The sequence below is a fragment of the Macrotis lagotis genome, chromosome X (assembly GCF_037893015.1).
Source record: "Macrotis lagotis isolate mMagLag1 chromosome X, bilby.v1.9.chrom.fasta, whole genome shotgun sequence".
Taxonomy (NCBI): domain Eukaryota; kingdom Metazoa; phylum Chordata; class Mammalia; order Peramelemorphia; family Peramelidae; genus Macrotis; species Macrotis lagotis.
Window position 1 is genome coordinate 193,802,576 of NC_133666.1, and position 20,223 is coordinate 193,822,798.

General features: G+C 32.8%; 1 protein-coding gene across 1 annotated transcript in view; it reads right to left on the minus strand.

Annotated features, from left to right (window-relative positions):
• Positions 1-3,828: 3,828 nt before the first annotated feature.
• The window catches only part of LOC141499734 (solute carrier organic anion transporter family member 4C1-like), a 126,539-nt gene continuing 110,144 nt past the window's right edge, over positions 3,829-20,223 (minus strand). Inside the window, exons 10-13 of the mRNA XM_074202409.1 lie at positions 19,772-19,962; positions 14,574-14,638; positions 11,026-11,163; positions 3,829-5,543 (exon numbers count right to left, since the gene is read on the minus strand). Coding sequence (XP_074058510.1) covers positions 5,401-5,543; positions 11,026-11,163; positions 14,574-14,638; positions 19,772-19,962 — 537 coding nt within the window. The 3' untranslated portion in view covers positions 3,829-5,400. The remainder of the gene's footprint in view (positions 5,544-11,025; positions 11,164-14,573; positions 14,639-19,771; positions 19,963-20,223) is intronic.

Below are 20,223 nucleotides of genomic sequence, written 5' to 3' on the forward strand. Positions count from 1 at the left end.
TACTTTGCTAACACAGGGATAACTAACACAATCAGGATGAGAAACATTAGGCAGGTAATGACATTATCTGCATATTCACTCATTCTAATTATGGATTGGGGGCTTTCATGCACTCTAAGGCAGCTTAGAGGTCACTACTGTTTTGCAGGTAGTTTGTCCCCCTGCCAAGATTGATAGTGAGACTTGCCTTGACCACCCTTTGCATTGCCACCAATAGTGTTGCTGATCCATGAGCTAGGGCATTTCTATATCCCTGGGAGTCCCATGGCAGGTATGGAGAGAGGATACCAAATCTTTTCCATTTTAGAGATCTCTAATGAAGGTTTGTGGGAGTTCATTTTCTCATGCCTTCATTTAGGTAATTTCTTTTGTTTCAGACAAACATATATTCACCCAGAGCTGGGAAAAGGTAGTTTTACCTCTACCATGACATTGCAAAGCAAAGGATCTCCCAACAATCCTAACTGCTCTCTCAAGCCCTTTCTGGGAAGGAGTTGTTCAAACTATGCTGAGGGAAAAAAACAACTTGACAGTTAAAGGAGACTTGAGTCATTTCCCTAGGATGTTTTTGCTTCTGAGAGGACAAAGAAAAAGATGTCCAGGGGGACACTATGCTGAAGATGGAAAAGGAAGATGTAGAGAAGATCAAAAGCATTCCATTATAATTGACTTGTCTTCCTGGAGGCTGTTTCTGAGAAATTATTAAATTAAAAAGTTCTCCTTTCTAGGAGCATCAATTCATCATAGACATAGCTTTTGGAAGTTGAGATACTGACACAAGTATTCAGGAGTTTGATGAAAATGCTGTTATCCATCAGGGCAAAGCTCTTTCAGACATATAAAGAGGGTTAGTTTGCCATCTGATATCTATTCTGCAACAATCTAGGATCCCGCTGTTTTCTCATCTATCACACATTCTTTCCTTCCAGATTTCCATTATTTGAAATCTTCCTGTCTTCTGGTCAGAATATGATTCAGAAAAAAATTTATTATTGGTTCTTTCATCACTTGAAACAGGAATTTATCATTGAAGAAATGATTAGTTATCCTGCTTTTGACAAGGAAAGAGAAAGGTCCACCACATATGTGGATAACTGAAGTCTCCCATTGCTACAAATACACTGCTTCTGAGTACAGGTATTATATTCTATTTCCTTAGATGGCATATTGTTAGTAGGGAGCTTGCTTTGTAATGACACTGTATGAATGAAAAATTCTTTGCATAATTCTGTTGAATGTGAATTTGTTTATCTGAAAATGATGACAATTCTGGGATCCTGGACTGAAGGTGAAGGAGTCCTTACCTAATCCCCACAGAATAAGGAAGCAGACCCTTAGCAGAGCTAGCAGTTAAGTTAGTGTAGTGGATAGAATCCTGGACTTGGAGTCAAGAAGACTCATATTTATAAGTTCATATCTGGTCATGCTAGCTGTGGAGTCCTGGGCAAGTGGCTTAAACTGATTTGTCTCAGTTTCTCCAACTGTAAATTTAGCTGGAGATGGCAAATCACTTCAGTATCTTTGGGGTCACAAAGAGTTGGATTTGACTGAAAAATGGAGGAACAACCATTAGCAAAAGTCTCTTAGGGCAAGATATTTGATTTCATTCTTCTCTCCCACCTTGGATCTCTCAGGGAGAAGGATGTTGTAGTGGTGGGCCAGGACTTCTAAGAGGTGAGAAGTTGCATACACAATGATAGTGACTGCTTAATTACTTTAAAACAGATGTATCCTGTGCACAGGACTTTACACATCCTAAATTTTGATTAAACAAACTGAAATTTTAGTATCATGTAGGCCACAAAGGACATAATCCTTCCAGAGACTAAAGTGAGTATAAGATTTGATAAATGTTTTTCTTCTGGGAAAATCTTTCTTGTAAGGTATATATTTTGCTTATGCTGCTTCCCAGAAATCTCAATCCATTATTGATTTATGACTGACCTGAATTTTCACTCCATCTCTATTTCTGAAATTCATGTGTGTTAGTATTGTGGAGCTATTTTTGATAGTCCATGATTACAAAATATGGCATGGTGCAGGAGGGAGATTTTGATTAGATTTAAATTGAAATTTTAAAATCATGTAGACTACAAAGGGTAGAATCCTTCTAGAAAATAAAGTGCAAGATTTAATAATATTTTCCTCTTGGAAAATCTTTCTTGTAAGGTACAGGAAGCAGCTTATGCTGCTTCCCAGAAATCTCAATCCATTATTGATTTATGACTGGCCTGAATTTTTGGTTCATCCCTATTTATTTCTGAAATCCTTGTGTTTGTTAGTATTGCAGAGCTACTTTTGATAGTCCATGATTACGCAAGTATGGCATGGTACAGGAGGGAAATCCTCTGAAATCAACAGAAGATATTTAAATCCCACTTCTTCCAATTACTACCTGTGTAGACTTGAGCAAATCCTTTACTTTTGGAGGGAATTATCTGCAAACTGAGAGGGTTGGGCTTTATGACTTTTTTTTAAATAATTATTTTTGTTTTCCAGTTATATATACTATAATAGTTTCTTTCTATCATTTTTTTGTAAGGTTTTGGATTTTACAATTCCCTCCTTTCTTTTCCCCTCCTTCCCACAGAAGGCAATGATAATCTTTACATTGTTTACATGCTATGCATTGATGAAAATTGAATGTGTTGAGAGAAAAAAACATATCTTTGAGAAAGAAATAAAGTATTAAAGATAGGAAAATTATGTATTATGTCTTATGCACATAAGACAACTTTAAAAAAATTGAAGGTAACAATCTTTGGTCTTTGTTTAAACAATCTCTGCCATCTGTATCAAGAAAAAGGACAGTATTCTCCATCATAGATATACTAAAATTGTCCCTGATTATTGCACTGATGGAATGAGCAAGTCCATTAAGGTTGATCATCACCCTCATGTTGCTGTTATAGTGTACAGTGTTTTTCTGGTTCTGCTCAACTTGCTCAGCATCAATTCATGCAAGCCTTTCTAGGCTTCTCTGAAATCCCATCCCTCCTGATTTTTAATAGAATAGTTCCATCACATACATATACTTCAATTTGTTTAGCCAGTCCCCAATTGATGGACATACCCTCAATTTCCAATTTGACTTGATGACTTCATATATGTTATATGTTTCATCTCTGTGTCTGTGATCCTGTGATTTATGGCATACTCCAATGATCTAGTATATTTCCTGTAACTAGTATTTGGGAGAGAGGAGGGAAAAGGAAACAACTAAGTAATATCTTAGATACAAAATAACCTTAAAAATTAACCTGACAGGGGGCAGCTAGGTGGTGCAGTGGATGAAGCACCAGCCCTGGAGTCAAGAGGACCTGAGTTCAAATCCAGCCTCAGACACTTAATGATTACCTAGCTGTGTGGCCTTAGGCAAGCCACTTAACCCTATTGCCTTGTAAAAAAAAAAACTAAAAAAAAATTTAAACTGACAACTCCTCCCCAAATTAAACTGACTAGAGAATTTTATTAGAATAAGTTTTTGAAATATATTTCATCTTTAAAATTAATTGTGTGACCCTGAGAAAGTCAAACTCTTTTTTGATACTTTAAGCTGAAGAACACTTGCTGCTACACATTGGCAGGGAGAGTTTCCTCACTAGAAATTCCTTAAAACAATAAAATCAGATATGAGGGCAAAAAAAAGGTCAATATCAATTTTAATCATTTATTTCAAATTAATCAAGGCCAATTTTTTTTACAGTCTATTAAAAAGTTAAAAATTCCAAATCAATATATTTTATTACAAAACTTTGGTAAAACAAATTATCTGATAATAAATATGTGTTCTTTACAAAGAACATTTTCTAAATAGATCCAGAATTATTTATTTTCTCATATTTCCAGTAATAAAAATTCCATACGTTTGTTAACCATCTGAATTTTCAAAGATCCATTTATATTTTCTAAAAGAATCGATGCCTAGTCAACACTTCTATGGATACCTAAAGATTAATAGTATACAAATTATATACAAAAATTATTACGTTCAGATTTCTAAAGGTCATTATAACAGGTCATATAACATTATATATTTAATTATGAAAATTGACTAAGAAATATAAAATTATACCAATTTGTGCACAATAACAAATCACATAGAACTTAGGAAGAAGCAAGATTCTTTCCTTTTTAGTTTCTCTGGGTTTAGCCTGGTTCAAGTCAAGAACATCTAAGCTAAAAAAGTGTTTTACTTTACCTTAGCCATGACCTTGAAAAGACTATATAAGATTCTGTAGCAGCTCACCAGCAGAAAGACTTCATGTTTCTCTCTTTGAATCATGGAGGACATATTTAGGTTTTAGAAGACTGGTATTATTTCCAAAAAATGAAAACTGGGGTGATCCAAATATGATTTTACTTATGTACCCTATTGCATATAATATTTTTATTATTTCTCATATAAAATGTTTACTGTTTTTGGTAACAAGGCTTATATTAGGAAATCTTTTCAAATTTGGAAAATGTGTAGACCTTTTTCACCCACTGAAATGGTATATTTCACTTATGAAGCTTTAAGTCTGTTATGCTGATTAATTTTTAAAAAGGTAATGCTAAAATAAGTATTATAAATCTGAGAGGTGAACAAATTATTTAGAAAAACACCTTCAAGTCAAAATAAAATTAACTAGATTTTTTCATATTATATTCTATGACTAAAAGGATGACAGTTGAAATGAACCAATCATGTGAGCTTGCACACACACACACTCACACACACACACACACACACACACACCCTCAAAGACACACATACACAAACAGCCCCTCTGAAAAGAGGCTAGTTCGGAGAAAAAGGAGAAAAATACCCTGAAGCTATTTTAATTAGAAACTGCATAATACATTAAATTAATGTGTTATTTTAAAGATAATGCTTTTTTGGGGAAAAATTTGATGCAAATACTTAGAAAAGTTATTAATATAAGTAAACATAAATTTTGCACAATGGAATATTTTTTGATGATACTTTAGTAGTTCTTTGTGCTCCAAATTGTTAATTATTGAAAAGTTGTCTTTTTCTCCTCCACTATGTACATATATATATAAATATATGTATATATATATACATATATTTATATATATACAGTTTTTTCTTCCCTCACCCTGAAAGGATTACACTTCTCTTTGACTCACCATAATGCACATTGGTAAGTTTATCTTTTGAAACTACTCATAGTTTTGGAAAGTAATTAATGGGTACATAGTCAGTCCCCTTTGTTATATTTGAACCCAAAATCAAAATCTGCACATACCTAAAAATGTAATTGATAAATAAATGAAATAAATTATATAAAAATAAAAATTAAATTTTTATATAATATTCCAAAATTGCAGCTGTACCATGCAGCTATAACACATCAATCTTTCAGTTATGAAATGTTCTTTTTAGGTTTTTTTTTAAAAAGTCTTGGTTTCAAGTTTTGTTTCTTGATCACCCTCTTGATTGGTTGAATGCAATGATTCACTTGTTGATGAAGGAGGTTTGTATAACATTAGTGCAGAGGTATTGAAGAGGATAGTGATTATTTTACACATGATACCTGAATTAAAAAAAAAGAAATGCAATTATCAGTTTAAGTTTTTAAATATAGTAAAATATTTTTGTAAATTTTTTTACTCAATTCTATTTAAATAATAAAATAACAAAGTAATATAGAAACATTTATTCAGCAAATATTCATGTTCCTCTATACCTAACTCAAATTCATGTCAAGGAAAATGAGTAGACATTTCTGTAAAAAGATAGACAGCTCTTATGTTTTATAATTCTAACACAAAAACAAGGAATGAAAATTAATTATAAGTCTCAGGAAAAGCTATTTCAAAGTTTAAAACATTAAACAAGATTTATTTAGCTCAGTATACAATGCTTTGTCTTTTGGAAATGAACTTAGGGTTTTGAAACAACCCAGTGCTTCATTCAGACAAAATAAATAGAAATAATAATGATTGACATCTTTATTTCCCATGATTCTATGCATAAGATAAATATATTAATTACTCTCTCCAGATCTGTTCCAATGTCTCATTGGGGTTTTAAGAGGAATGTCAGTGATTTGTACAATCTATCAGTTATCCCTTACTCTTGTGAATAATAGTTTAATGTATATTTTTTACATCATTGACATCAATTTTTCAACCAGTGGAACAAAAATAACTACAAGAAACAAAAATAGCAGTTGACATTAGAACTTAGATCAGTTGTGGACCACTTGAGTCTATTATAGAGAGGGAATTAGATTTGTAATCAAGATCAGGCAGTTAATAGCTGTGTGAATTGTTTTTTATTTATTTATTTATTTTTTTGCTAGGCAATTGGGTTAAGTGGCTTGCCCAAGGCCACACAGCTAGGTAATTATTAAGTGTCTGAGACCGGATTTGAACCCAGGTACTCCTGACTCCAGGGCCGGTGCTTTATCCACTAGGCCACCTAGCCGCCCCAGTTAATAGCTGTGTGATCCTTGGCAAGTCACTTAATATGTTAGCCTTAGTTTCTTCATCTTTAAAATTAATATGATGAAAATACTCACCTCATACAATTATGAGAATGAAATAATGTATGTAAAATGCTTATCAAACATTGATGAGTTGTATAAATATTAGCCAGTTATTATTATTATTATTATTATTATTGCCTCAGTAAAGATAAGATAAACAAAGCATATGCTGCCAGACATGAGCATTATATCAATTTTTCTTTCAGATTTTATTTACTGGTCACAATTTTTAAAAGTGTAAAAACATTTTTTGGCATATTTGATTATAAGTGAAATGGGGAGCACAGCTATTATTTAATAAAATTTGTACAACATAATTGTATATTGGTTTTGAGGTTTGCAAAATGTTTTGTTTCCTCATTTAAATCTTTTTAAAAACTCATTTTATTTTTTCTCAATTACATGTAAAAACAATTTTAATGCATTTTTTTAACCAAAATTCTTAATTCTAAATTCTCTCTCCATCCTCTAACCCCCTCATTGAGAAGGGGAAGGTGGAATCCAGTCATTCTGAATTATATCTTGCCACTGGACCTGATGCAATTGGTAATGAGTTAAGGTTTGAATAGTGAAATAATTTCACAACAGATCATGATTCAGGGTGATATGGGACAGATAAGTTTTATTTCACAGGTGCAGTTATTGCACATTGGCTTTCTCTCTAACAGACAAACAGCAGCAGGGGGAAAAGTTAGGATTTATATAGGGATACAAGAGATGTGTACAAGGGATAGCCTACATGCTGGGAAAAGTGTAGAAGTTGGCTTAGTAGAGGATTTTATCAGGGTATTCAGGGATAACAAAGGCTTATTTTGGGAAACAAAAATAATAGTTTATTATGTTGGCTTTCTGCCTCTGCCCTTCTCTTAGCTTTCTTCTTGCTGCCTCCTTTCCACTAATTTACAGCTAGGGATTGAAGGATCAGTCATCCTTGACCAAAGTGGCTTGGTGCCAGTAGGTTGGACCTCATTCTGGGAATTTTTCTTTTATAGGTTTTTTTTTTTCAGAGAAAAATTATTATCAAATATAATTCAACTCCTGTATAATCTAAGACCCTCTCCAATCTGGGAATAATGACAACAGAAATCTCTCAAGAGTAAAGTCATGTATTAACAATATGGTCACTATATAGCTTTATGGTATAGTTATATTATAGCTAGAAAAGTAAGGTTTAAAGTAAAGTTTTAAACAGTTAAGCCTAATATAGGGGCAAATTCTTCCATAAATGGGGCAGCTAGGTGGCACAGTGGGTAAAGCACCGGGCCTAGAGTCAGGAGTACCTGAGTTCAAATGTGACTGCAGACACATAATAATTGCCTAGCTGTGTGACCTTGGGCAAGTCACTTAACCCCATTTGTCTTAAATAAAAAAATTATTCCATATATTATAGCCCTGGGAAATTTAAATTGCACTGTTGAAAACTTTCGTAAGTCTTAAGATTGTTAACTGAGTTACAAAGAAAATCTTGAAAGGAAAAAGGGATTTTAAAAATATCTAGTCATAGGTCATCAGAAATTTTCAATTTGGAGATTTAATTTGCTAATGATAAAGGTAAAAGGAAATGGATTTTAAAATTGTTAATTTGTTAGCTATTATTATTTAAAGATAATAAAAGAAAGGTAAGACAAATAAATGGAGAAGTGTTTTTAAATCAGCAAAGCTCTTTATAGCCTTTGCTTTCTAACTGGATTTTTTTTATCTTTGCATAAAGTTAGGAGGAAGTTATATTAACAACTATTTGTTATTACTTATGAAAAAGTAAATTGTTTGAACTCATAATGTTGAAACCTAAAGGTTAAAGAGTAAAGCCTATCATAGGATAGATGGGGGACAGGCAGGGACAACAAACCCAGCTCCCTTCTTTGGATTCCCTGTTGATTCAGGTTAGGCAAGCTTAGCCCTGGGAATAAGCCAATTTTAGTCTTGCAATTTCTTATCAGTGAACCTGGTTTGTTGCATACTCAAAAGCTCCAGTGTAATATAGAAATGATTTCTAATGGTTTGTCTTTGTACCAGGACAAATTAAAGCTGCCCAAGAAGAAAATAAAAGCAAGTGATTAATTTCAAGAGAAATTTCTTATGTATGTTATCTGGTAAACTTTTATTGCTTATAAGCAATCCATGAAAGAAAACAACTGTATCTAGTCTTTAGTTATAATTGATGGAGTTTGTTAGATAGATCCCTTCTGGCTCAATTTCTTCATTGTGCTCCTTTGAAAATGAGTATTTCCCACCTGATTATTTTTCAGCCATGACTACATGGCTGACTGTTAACTGTGACACTTACTTAAAGTCAAACAGAACCTAAGTATGTTTGATCCTGTTGTATATGCATTGAGTTAGTTACAAGGACTAATTTGATTTTATTTTAATTATGTTCCAGTTTTTTCTCTCTCTCTCTCTCTAGCACATTTCCACGCACATATGCCCTAGTACCACGTAGTCTTCCCCTATATACTGATAAGACCAATGCTGTCTGGATTGGGTAACTATTACATGATATATGCTAGTTACTTTGATTCATCTATCAAAGTCATAGAATACTATTTTGTAGCCACTGCTCAAAGAATTGTTATTCTTTCTTTTTGCTAATGGTGTATGCATAGTATCAATTCCCAATAAGTTGGCTTCTCAATTGAATGTATCATGGACCACAAACTGAAGAACTTCACTTTCTCTTCTAAATGAAAATGCCTATCTTTCCTAAAGACCCCTAGTGATTCTGATTTTGCTTGTCATCTTGTCATCTACTTTGTTCTGCAAAACCATTGATACATATAGCCCTTGTGGATATACCTTGGTCATGTCCAATTAGTGACCTCTTACTTTACTTTCCCTTCACATCCTCCTTTTCTGGTCTCTAATGGTACTATTCATTTACTTAGCCTGACCCCTTGCTGACAGTATCCTGGGGACCTTAATTCTGTTTGTGTAACCCTGATGATGAAAACAGCAACAACAAGGACAGAGTACCTTACTCGCCAACTCCTTATGAACATAAGAACAAAGATTCCTCAGGAACTAGCTAAAGTGGGAGACACATTGCATGTTTCATCCTTATGTCCTTACTCTGATATCCTCTACCCATCCATACATATTAATCCCCTAAGCCAACAAGTCAGTAATGATCAGAACACAGGTTGATCCTTTTTCGGAATCCCTCATGATAATGTCTTACTCTTGGTCTTTGTTACTATGCAGAGCATAGCAACTGTAAAATCTCTGACATTTTTCTTTTTCAAGCTACCTTTCAAATAACTGTCTATGTAATAATCAATGTCTCATACAAGTCATAAAGAGTAGCTACCTTCCATTTCTCTTTTTCAACATTATTGTGGAATTATTTGATTTACTCATGAGTCAGTTCTCTACTGTTTAATACAAATGGGAGTATCATTAACTTTTTGGTCACTTGGAGAATTACATCTAAATATATCAATGCGCAAATGTTTCTTCTTTCTCCTAGTTTCTATAGAAATCCCTTCAAATGTACAAAAGAATATCTGTCCCCTTTACATTTTGAATGTCTGTTGTAAAGAATTTTGTTTTAGCATAATATGTGGAGTTATAAATCACTTACCATCTATTTTCTTTAAAAAGTTTAATGCATTTCTGTTTTTAATATATATATATATATATCCATATATATATTTTATATATATTCCTTATATATCCTTTGACCCCACTCCCCTAGGCCTTCCCTTGTAAAAAAGAAAAAAGTCAAAATAATGCAACTTAAACTCTTGGCTTTTTTTTTAAGGTTTTTTTTTTTTGCAAGGCAGTGGGGTTAAGTGGCTTGGCCAAGGCCACACGGCTAGGTAATTATTAAGTGTCTGAGACCGGATTTGAACCCAGGTACTCCTGACTCCAGGGCTGGTGCTTTATCCACTGCGCCACCTAGCTGCCCCAGCTCTTGGCTTTTTTAATAGCAAAACATTTTCTTACAATCAGATGACTTTCAGAGTAATGGCAGAAATAAAAATGATTTCTATAAAATGCTAATCCAGTTGAAACAAGGATCCAATTTATTCACTCAACAAGAGATCATTTTAGATAACTTGCAAATCTCCATGTGAAAAATTACTTAGAAGTAATTTTAAAAATCACTTAAATTGGAGAAAAATCATTAAGGTATCACCATCAACACTTTTTTTTTTTAGGTTTTTGCAAGGCAAATGGGGTTAAGTGGCTTTCCCAAGACCATACAGCTAGGTAATTATTAAGTGTCTGAGACCAGATTTGAACCCAGGTACTCCTGACTCCAGGGCAAGTGCTTTATCCACTGCGCCACCTAGCCGCCCCCACCATAAACACTTAATCAGAAATATAGTTTGTTTATTTAATGAAACCACCATTTCAATTTGATTTTCTATGTTTTTCCATATAGTTATGAAAATTAAAGAAATATTTATGAAGAAGAAATTGAAATAGAAATCTATTGAAAAAATAATTCTTTGATGATATTTAAATGATGATGCTTTAAGTTGTTTCAATATATTAAAAATATCAAAATGTCATCACTTACTTATTCCTACCAGCATGTAGGCCATTTTAAAGTTGTCATAAATCCGACAAGCTCCTCTAACTCCACAGTCATTAAGGTCCCACAGAACGCAAGAGCTGTCTATTGCAATGCCAAAGATCATTGGTCCAGGAATGGTACCTATGAGAAATGCAGTTATATGAAGAACCCATGAGAAAGGACTGCACATTAGGATCATGTTCAATTCATCGTATTTAAATAACAACTCACATTTCAAACATCCAACATTTTCATGCTGTTTCAGGGCAGCAAGTAGTATTATATATTGAAATTTTAAAAGTTTTATGTATAAGGGCAGAAAAATATCTTGACTTCTTCATGAACAGAATTTTCTTCAAATTTACAAAATCCCAAATGTTTTATATATGATATTTTAATTATTGAAATTAACTTCTGTAAGAGATTTATTATCATAAATTTTTATTAGCATATAATGGGTCAGCTCTCCAAATGGGGCAAAACCTTTAAAACTACAAACCAAAAATACAAACCAATAATCACATATCATTTAGTATCAATGCTAATTAGTAACATTTGTTATTCCTGGTCTAAATCTTTGTGATCCACAGAGACTCCAAGATACTGGTTTGTCTCAGAGTAGGCTTAAATCCCAATTCACATGCAAGTCAAGACTTTGCCCCATGATGTCATGGGAATAACAATAACAATAAGCCATTCTCTAGACTTAAAATCATCCCCTATGATTTAGAGGATCCTGAAGAGGGTGGAATAATTTTGAGTACTTTGAGGAATTCCAATCAATTAGGGGAGAAACTGAGGGTTGGGAGATCCTATAAAAATTTTAAACTCTTAAAGAACCTCAGAACTTGTTATCTATCATAATAGTAGAAATAAAATTAGAGTTCTTTACCTTGTACTATTGAAATATTTTTATTCTACATGTTCCCCAGGGAACATCCTAGAAATGAGATTTTTCTGTATTTGTGTGTGTGTGTATATATGTGTATGCACATGCACACACAAATATACATACACATAAGCTCTACAGAGGAAGTTCAAAGTTTCTATTCTAATTTGCCAGGAGAGAAGTGATAGACAGATTCTGCCCAATTACAGTACTAACTATCTATTGAGCAAGGTATTAATATTTCTGTTTTATATATATATTTAATTCAAGACCAATTAGTTAAAAGATATCCCTGCAGTAGTTTCCTAAGTCTCTGATAATTTTCATTTAAAAATATCTTTATCTCATTAAATATCTCTCAATTACATGTAAATTTTCTTAACATTTAAAAAATTCTTAAGTTCCAAATTCCCTCCCTTCTATCCATCTCTCTGTATTCTTAAGGAGGCAAACAATTTGACATCAATTGTACATGTGAAGAAGTCATACAAAACATATTTTCACACCAGTCATGTTGAAAAAGAAATCACAAAAAAATAAAACAATAATTTAAAAAAATGCTTCAACATGAATTTAGAGTTTATCTCTTCTGAGAAATTTTTAAGTTAAAAAATTATCAGCTGTCTAGATAAATATATCATGTGTTGTGAGATTGTGACATTACAAAGTTATGAATACTGCCTGAAGATCATTAGCTACTAAGGCAATTTGACACTATTAGCAATAAATGTTATTTAAAGCTTTAGTATCTATCTTTAATTAGAAGTCTTATGATCTTGGAAGATATATTTTGATTTTACATACTATGAAATATTAAATATATTCATATATCATATATTATGATTTAATAAAATCATAAATTATGATTTCCTAAAAAAGAATGAGGAGAAATGTATTATTTTTAATCATCATCTTCTAACAAAGTTAAGAAGAAATAGACAGAGCTATACCCAATCAAAATTGTGCTATTCAAGTATATAAGTAAAAGTTGTTAGATTGACTGCTTAAAGCCTGAAAACATTTTCTCCTAGAAACATGATAAATGGTTAATTACCAGGTAAGCACACACCCAAACCCTTTTAAACTCATAATATAACTAAAGCACTGTAATAGTGGTAATAACAATTAATAATAATAATAAAAACAGTAATATTAAAAATGATGATCAAACAAGATAATAGTTGTAGAGTGCTTAGTGGTGCCTAGCATATATCAGGCACTATATAAAGGCTTCTTTCCCTTCCCTTCTTTCCTCCCCTCCTCCTGGCCCATGATGGCTGATAATTACAATATGCATAACATTTCTGTTGTCCTAGCTGCTACTGGAGTGGTATGGTACATGTTTCATTGAGTTAGAGGATGAATTTATACCCTAATACTTTTATTCAGCTACAAAAAGTTATTTTTATAAAATAATCTACAAAACAAATAAATATAAAAGAATATCAAGATACTGGCTTGGTCCATGAATGAATGGTTCTATCTGAACTCCTTAAAAATGAGAATAACATAATAAATAATAATAATAATAATAATTATATGAGATGTGTGTAAAGTGCTTACAAACCTTAAAGCACTATATAAACATTATTAGTCATTTACTTGTATCTTTACTTTTCTATTGTTCTTCTTTTACTGTACTAATTCCTTAGCCAAATTTTCCCTTATATGTAGTCTCTTTCTATTTCTTTCAATCATTTCCTCTCTCTCATTTCTTGTTAAAATGGTTTCCATCAGAAAACTCATTCTGGGGGCAGCTAGGTGGTGCACTGGATAGAGCACTGACCCTGGAGTCAGGAGGACCTGAGTTCAAATCCGACCTCAGACACTTAATAGTTAATTGCTGTGTGACCTTGGGCAAGTCACTTAACTCCATTGACTTGGGAAAATAATTTTTAAAAAAAAGCTCATTCTGAGATTTAAAACATGTCCCTTAATGTCCACAGATACAGGTTCTGGCTGCAGTTACATGAGTGAGTTCTCAATATTTGTATTATAAAATTATCTTTTTACATATGTGCTTAAGAAAGGAAACTTTTTAGGTAAACCTTAGGGGTGTTGACTTTTTTTTTTTTAGTTTTTGAATGACTTGGTTGAATGACTTGCCCAAGGTCACACGGCTGGGTAGTTATTAAGTGTCTGAGGGCAGATTTGAACTCAGCTTCTCCTGACTCCAGGGCTGATGTTCTATCTACTGTGTCACCTAGCTGCCCCGAGGAGTGTTGACTTTTGAATTGTGAATAAAATATTTTCATTTTGTACTATATGCATGTGATTATATACATGTCTACTTATACATACATATATGTGTAAATAAAATTGTGATAAAAAGACTCTAATCCCTACTGATTCATATGCACAAATTTCTCCTAATTTGAGACTGTCTATATTTTTCTTTTTCAAATATATAGTAACCATATCTTTTATATCTTATGATAATTTCTGAAGACCTCTAATTTCAATGGGGACAAAATTTTATTTTCTTCTCTGAAAGATGATTCATTCTTGAATTTTGAAAAAGATACCTTCCCTTTCACATTTTTTCTTTATATCATATCATCATTTTTATTTAATTTGTGTTCCCAAGTATATATGGACAAATAAAGTCAACAAAAATGAATAAGTCAACAAAATTAATAGTTCCCAAAGAACTATGTCATACCCAATAATCGTATAAGCAGGAATTGTACACCCAGGGCAAGAGAATGCTGTCTGTCAAATACGCACCTGTAAGCAAATAATAATTACACAATCAATAATAGTTACAGTGAATACACATTATTTTTAAGGCAACTTTATTGATTGTTCAGTCTACTTTTGTCACTGAATAATTAGTTTAGGTACCCTATGAATTATAGTACAACAAAAATGCCAAAACCAGTAGTCTTTTTTTCTGCTCACTTTAGCAAGTTTAGTAACCTACACCCATCTCTAAACTTCTCATTTCAACCCTATCCCCACCTTCTTCTCCAGTACTCCAATTCTCATAGCCAGGAACATATAACCCATAACTTTAGGTTGAATTTCTCTCCATGTTCTAAAATTTATAATTATAGAATAGTGGGGAATATTCCATATTGGATTAGCGCTTTATTTTTCTTGACAGAAGAGAAATAAGAAATCTATAATGTCAAATCAGCTCAATTCTACTGATTTGTTCAGCATTTCTAGTAATCAAATTCCTGTCTTGTTCTCCTTATGATTCAAATCCCGCCTTAGTCCACTACTAAGTAAACTAATTCATTGAGTGGCCTGAAGTCCTGTTCCTGTAGTTGGGTCTCTACTCTCTGTTGCCTGATTGCTTCCTTGGCAGGTGAGTTCAACATGCAAACTGTTGCTCCCATGCTTTGGGAGCTGTACATAAGAGTTATAGCAAAAACAGTGGAGGTCGTAAGTCTTGTCTATGGTCTGGAAAAAGGAATAGAATAAGATAAAACAAACAGAACCTAAATATAGAGGAGGGCAGGAGAAGAAGGAATTGAATAGTGTGTGTGTGTGTGTGTGTGTGTGTGTGTGTGTGTGTCTGTATGAGTATGTGTCTGTGTGTGTGCATGTGTGTGTGTGTATGTGAATATGTGTGTACATATATATGTATATACATATATAAAACAAAAGTTCTTTAAATTGAAACTTAGATGTGTTCTCTAGACTTTTCACTATTCTGGTCATCTTCTTTTGGGTATATTCCCACTTGTCAACTTTGATTCTTAAATATGGCATCCAGACTCCAATATGTATTTCAATTGTAGACCAGGCAGGATACAATACAACTATCAGCACCTAAATCCCAGACCTCTCTTAATAAAGCCATATTAATATAGTGACTCTAAGACCTCTTCCATGCCTCTCTCCTCTCTTCTCCTCTCCTCTCTCTTATAAAGATATCTATATCCATCACATCTACCCTATCCTGATCCTGATCCAGTCCCTAAGAGAGTCATCCTCCTTGCTAAGAGATTGGTTGGTTGATTCACAGGCTTCTTCTCTACTTTTCTTTTGTTTTTGCAAGGCAATAGGATTAAGTGAGTTGCCCAGGGTTACACAGCTAGGTAATTATTTTGTGTTGGAGGTCAAATTTGGACTCAGGTCCTCTTGCCTCCAGGGCCGATCCTCTATCCACCCTGCCACCTAGCTGCCCTTACAGGCTTCCTCTCTATCCCACAACTTGCTGTTACACTTGGGAGACTTCAATATACATGATGATGTCCGTCCCCCCCCCGCCCAAATCAACATCCTTGTTCTCATGATTTTTTGCTTTTTTAAGTTCAGTTAAAAAAGAAACAATTCGGCATCCCTTGATCTTATATCCATCATCCTCTCCATAAATGTGCCATCCATCTCATAATCTAGAACAATGAAATTATTCTTTCTCTAGTCATCCATAATAACAGCTTTGGAGCTACTGATTTCTCTCATTCAGAATCTTAAGAGTTGGAAAGAACCTCTGAGGTCATCTGAATCTCCATTTTACAGATAATGAATCTGAGGCCCAAATTTGCTTAAGATTGCAGATATAACCAAGAGAAGAGGCAGAATTTAAAACCATGTCCTTTGTCTCCAAATATGTCCCTTTGCCTGGAGTCAGAAAGATACATTATCAAATATAGACTCAGATCCTTACTACCTCTGTCACCCTAGACAATTCACTTAACCTGTAACTACTTTAGTTCCTTATGTGTAAAATGGAGATAAAAATACTTATTGTATCCCAGGGTTGTTGTGCTATAGCCTAAGTTGAAAATATATTTCCCAATTCTGACCATTATTTGATCTCTCTCAATTTTAATTCTTCCCTGTCAGCTTCGGGGTCATTTTCTACATGAAATATTCAAAGAATATCCTCAAATAGAAATAATCTTTCCCTTATCATAATCTTTTTTTTCTATACCTCTCCAATGTCTTTATCATAATCTAATTTGCATTATTATTTGTATTACTATATTATTTTCCTTACAATGTTATAAGCTTTTCTTGGATAGGGACTGAGATTAATTACTTATACAATGCAAATGCTCAAGTTGCCTCAAGTTTGTTTTTAATTCCATGAAAGAAGGAACTGTGCATTTTATAGACTCTATATAATATCCTACACATTTTTTAGCTCATTTCTGGTCAACCTAAAATCTTAGGACAAATCTTACTCTTTAAACTTGTTCTTTGAAACAAACAAAAATAAAAATCATTATAAAGCATATTAGGAGATTTTACAAAAAAGATGGATGCAAAATACAAGCACATCAATTTTATTCAGTCTAATAGGGAAGCTATTAACATATTAAAAACATAGATCCCTTTGTTTATAGCTTCTGTCCTTGGCAGGCTAGCTAATACTGCAGTTGTACTCAAGAAATGTCTATAACTAATCCATTACTATCCATAATGATCTGTGTTTCTATTGATGGGATTTCTATTATTCTAGTTATCTAGGGTCAAAACATTAGAATCATCTTTGATTTTCCCCCCTTCCTTAATTCCATCTTTCCCTCCTTTATTTCTCTCCCTCTTTTTCATCTGTTCCCCCATTCAATTAGTTACCTAGTCATTTGAACTCTTTCTTGAAAATATCTTTCTCTATGTACCCATCTGTTCATGGAAAGGCAGCATTGTATAGTGACTATGATCTGAATCTTTGCTCTAACACATCCTACTTTTGTGAGGAGGGCAAGTCATTTAAACCATCTAAATATTATTTTTGACTCATATACAAAATGTTTTTAAACCACAAATAATTTGACAAATTTGAGATTATTATTATTATTATTATTACTCACACTGTGACCAGCCTAGTTCAGACCATCAATACCTATAGTTGGACTATATCAGTATCCTAAATCCAGTCTTAATTTTCAATCATAAACTGTACAGCTACCAAAATAATATTCCTAAAACATGTCTATCTAGACCACACCCCATTGCTTATATAATAAAATGCAAATTTCTTCAGTGTAGGATTTAAGACACTCAGTTATGCTCCAACCTACCCTTCCAAATGTATGTCATTATATTCCCTTCTACATCCTCTACTTTGATCAAACTGAACTATTAGCAGTTGTCTTATCTTGCCCCCTTCAGCTCAAATAGATTTTCACTTGCCAGTCCCACCACTCCTTATTCATTTCTGTTTATTCAAATTCTTCTTTTCCTTCAAGGACCAGTTAAAATCCTATTTGATCCAAGAAATGTTACCCCATAATCTCTCTCCCCCTTCCCACACCAACTGAAAACAATAACAATAAGAAGCAATTAAATAGTGCCTATAATATGCCAGTCATTATGGAGAGCATTTTCCAAATACCATTTTATTTTATTTGATACAAAACCTTGGGAGATAGGTGCTATATTTATCACCATTTTACAAGGTCAGAAGATAGAAACAAAGTGATACATGTTTTTAATTTTAAAGAGAAGTTAAGAAATCTGGTTATATAGCTACTAAATTTTCCAGGACACATTTGAACTCTGGTCCTTCTTGTCTCCTTGCTCAGTTTTCTATCTATTGAACCACTTAATGGTGGAAGTTTTCTCTTCTTTCAACTTCCTCAAATTTTTATGATATTTTATAAAGGCCTTTGCTTTGTTTTTAACACATTCTACTTTATATCATATTTTTTTTTAAATGTGCATTTATCACCCCCTTTTGAATAAGGAGATCCACTAGGACAAAGATTGCTTTTGTTTTTCCTTTTTATATACTCATTATAAAAAAATTTGCTTTACAATTCTCTCAGTATTAATATCAAAATATAAAATAGAGAGATACCTGTTCTGTCAAAAGTTTTTTAGTATTAATATCAAAATATAAAATAGAGAGATACATGCTCTATCAAAAGTTTTTTTGCCCCTGACATGCAGGGTGCCTGCACAGTAGAAAATACCCTACAGATGATATTGTGCTCCTTTCAACAAGCTATGCAATATCACAGAGCCTCTAAAATGAGATTGATTCACAATTACTCAAAAGAGTTTTGCATCAGTATTTACACAGGGAAAAACTAAGTGGATAAAGAATGCTTATTGTTCTGATTATGATATAAAGTTGTCTACAAAGCTTAATAGAACTAGTCTGCAAGTGCTTATATTTACATGTACATGATATATGCAAATGTATGCATATATAATTATATATGTATGCAAATGAAAATAATCTTTCTTACACCATTAGTTTTCTGGTAATACTACATAGCATCAAATTATGAAATAACATAATCCCTGAAAAAAAGAAAGTGCTGGTCACTGAAATGGGAATGGAGAGATAAATGGTATGGAAATAAATAGGATGCAGCATATTACCATCAATGAATTGTGTGCAAGAAGCAGAATAAAAAGTGTCATCAAAGAAATGAATGGTTGGAAGAAGTATGTGGAGAATTTAGAAAGACGGGGAAAACAGTCATAGGGTAAGAAGGTGTGATTAGTTACTCAACAATTTAAGTATACTCAAAGCTTACCATAAATCAGGTACTTTTAGTATGAGTGTGTATACACACACACACACACACACACACACACACACATGCTTTAAACTGCATCAAAATAAAATTTTACTGTATTTGCTAATTTGTGACCTTCTTTATAGTATATACATACACACACATATACACTTTAAATTGCATCAAAATAAAATTTTATTGTGTTTGTTAATTTGTGATCTATTTTAAACCAATATGGTTAAGAAGTAATTAAGATATACTATTATATATTTCAAGATTGGAAATAACTATAAAGCAAGGGTTTTTGGGTTTTGCACAATATAGAAAGGACTGATGATTCAAGCTTCTTAAATCTACTTAAAATATAATGAATATCTCTTATATATAAGGTTAAGCTAGACCATGTAAATACTACACATGAAATACATACCTGAGGATGGCCACAGTAATTGGAGTACCAGCCATAAAAGTAAACATAACCGTAGCAAAGAAAAAGGCAAAGAATATGGGTAAATTCTTGCATCGTGATTCACATTTCCCAGCTTGAGCATCTATGACATCACCCTCCACAATTGGTAGGACTCGTTTCTTCTGTCCCACACAGGAACAGTTATAATACACCTATGAACATTGCAAATGTAAAACAAAACTTGAATGAAATGATGACTGTCATAAAAAATATTCATGGAAATAAATCAATTTAAAAGAATAACTATGTGGAGACTAAACTATTTTTTATCTGTAGTAAATACCTTTATATTTACTCCACCAAAATTTAGAAATTCTGGATTCTCTTCTTTAAAGAAAACCTCTTCACTAGATCGGTATAGTTGTTTTAATTATTTAAATATTAAAACTATTTCCCTTCTAATATTTAATTCT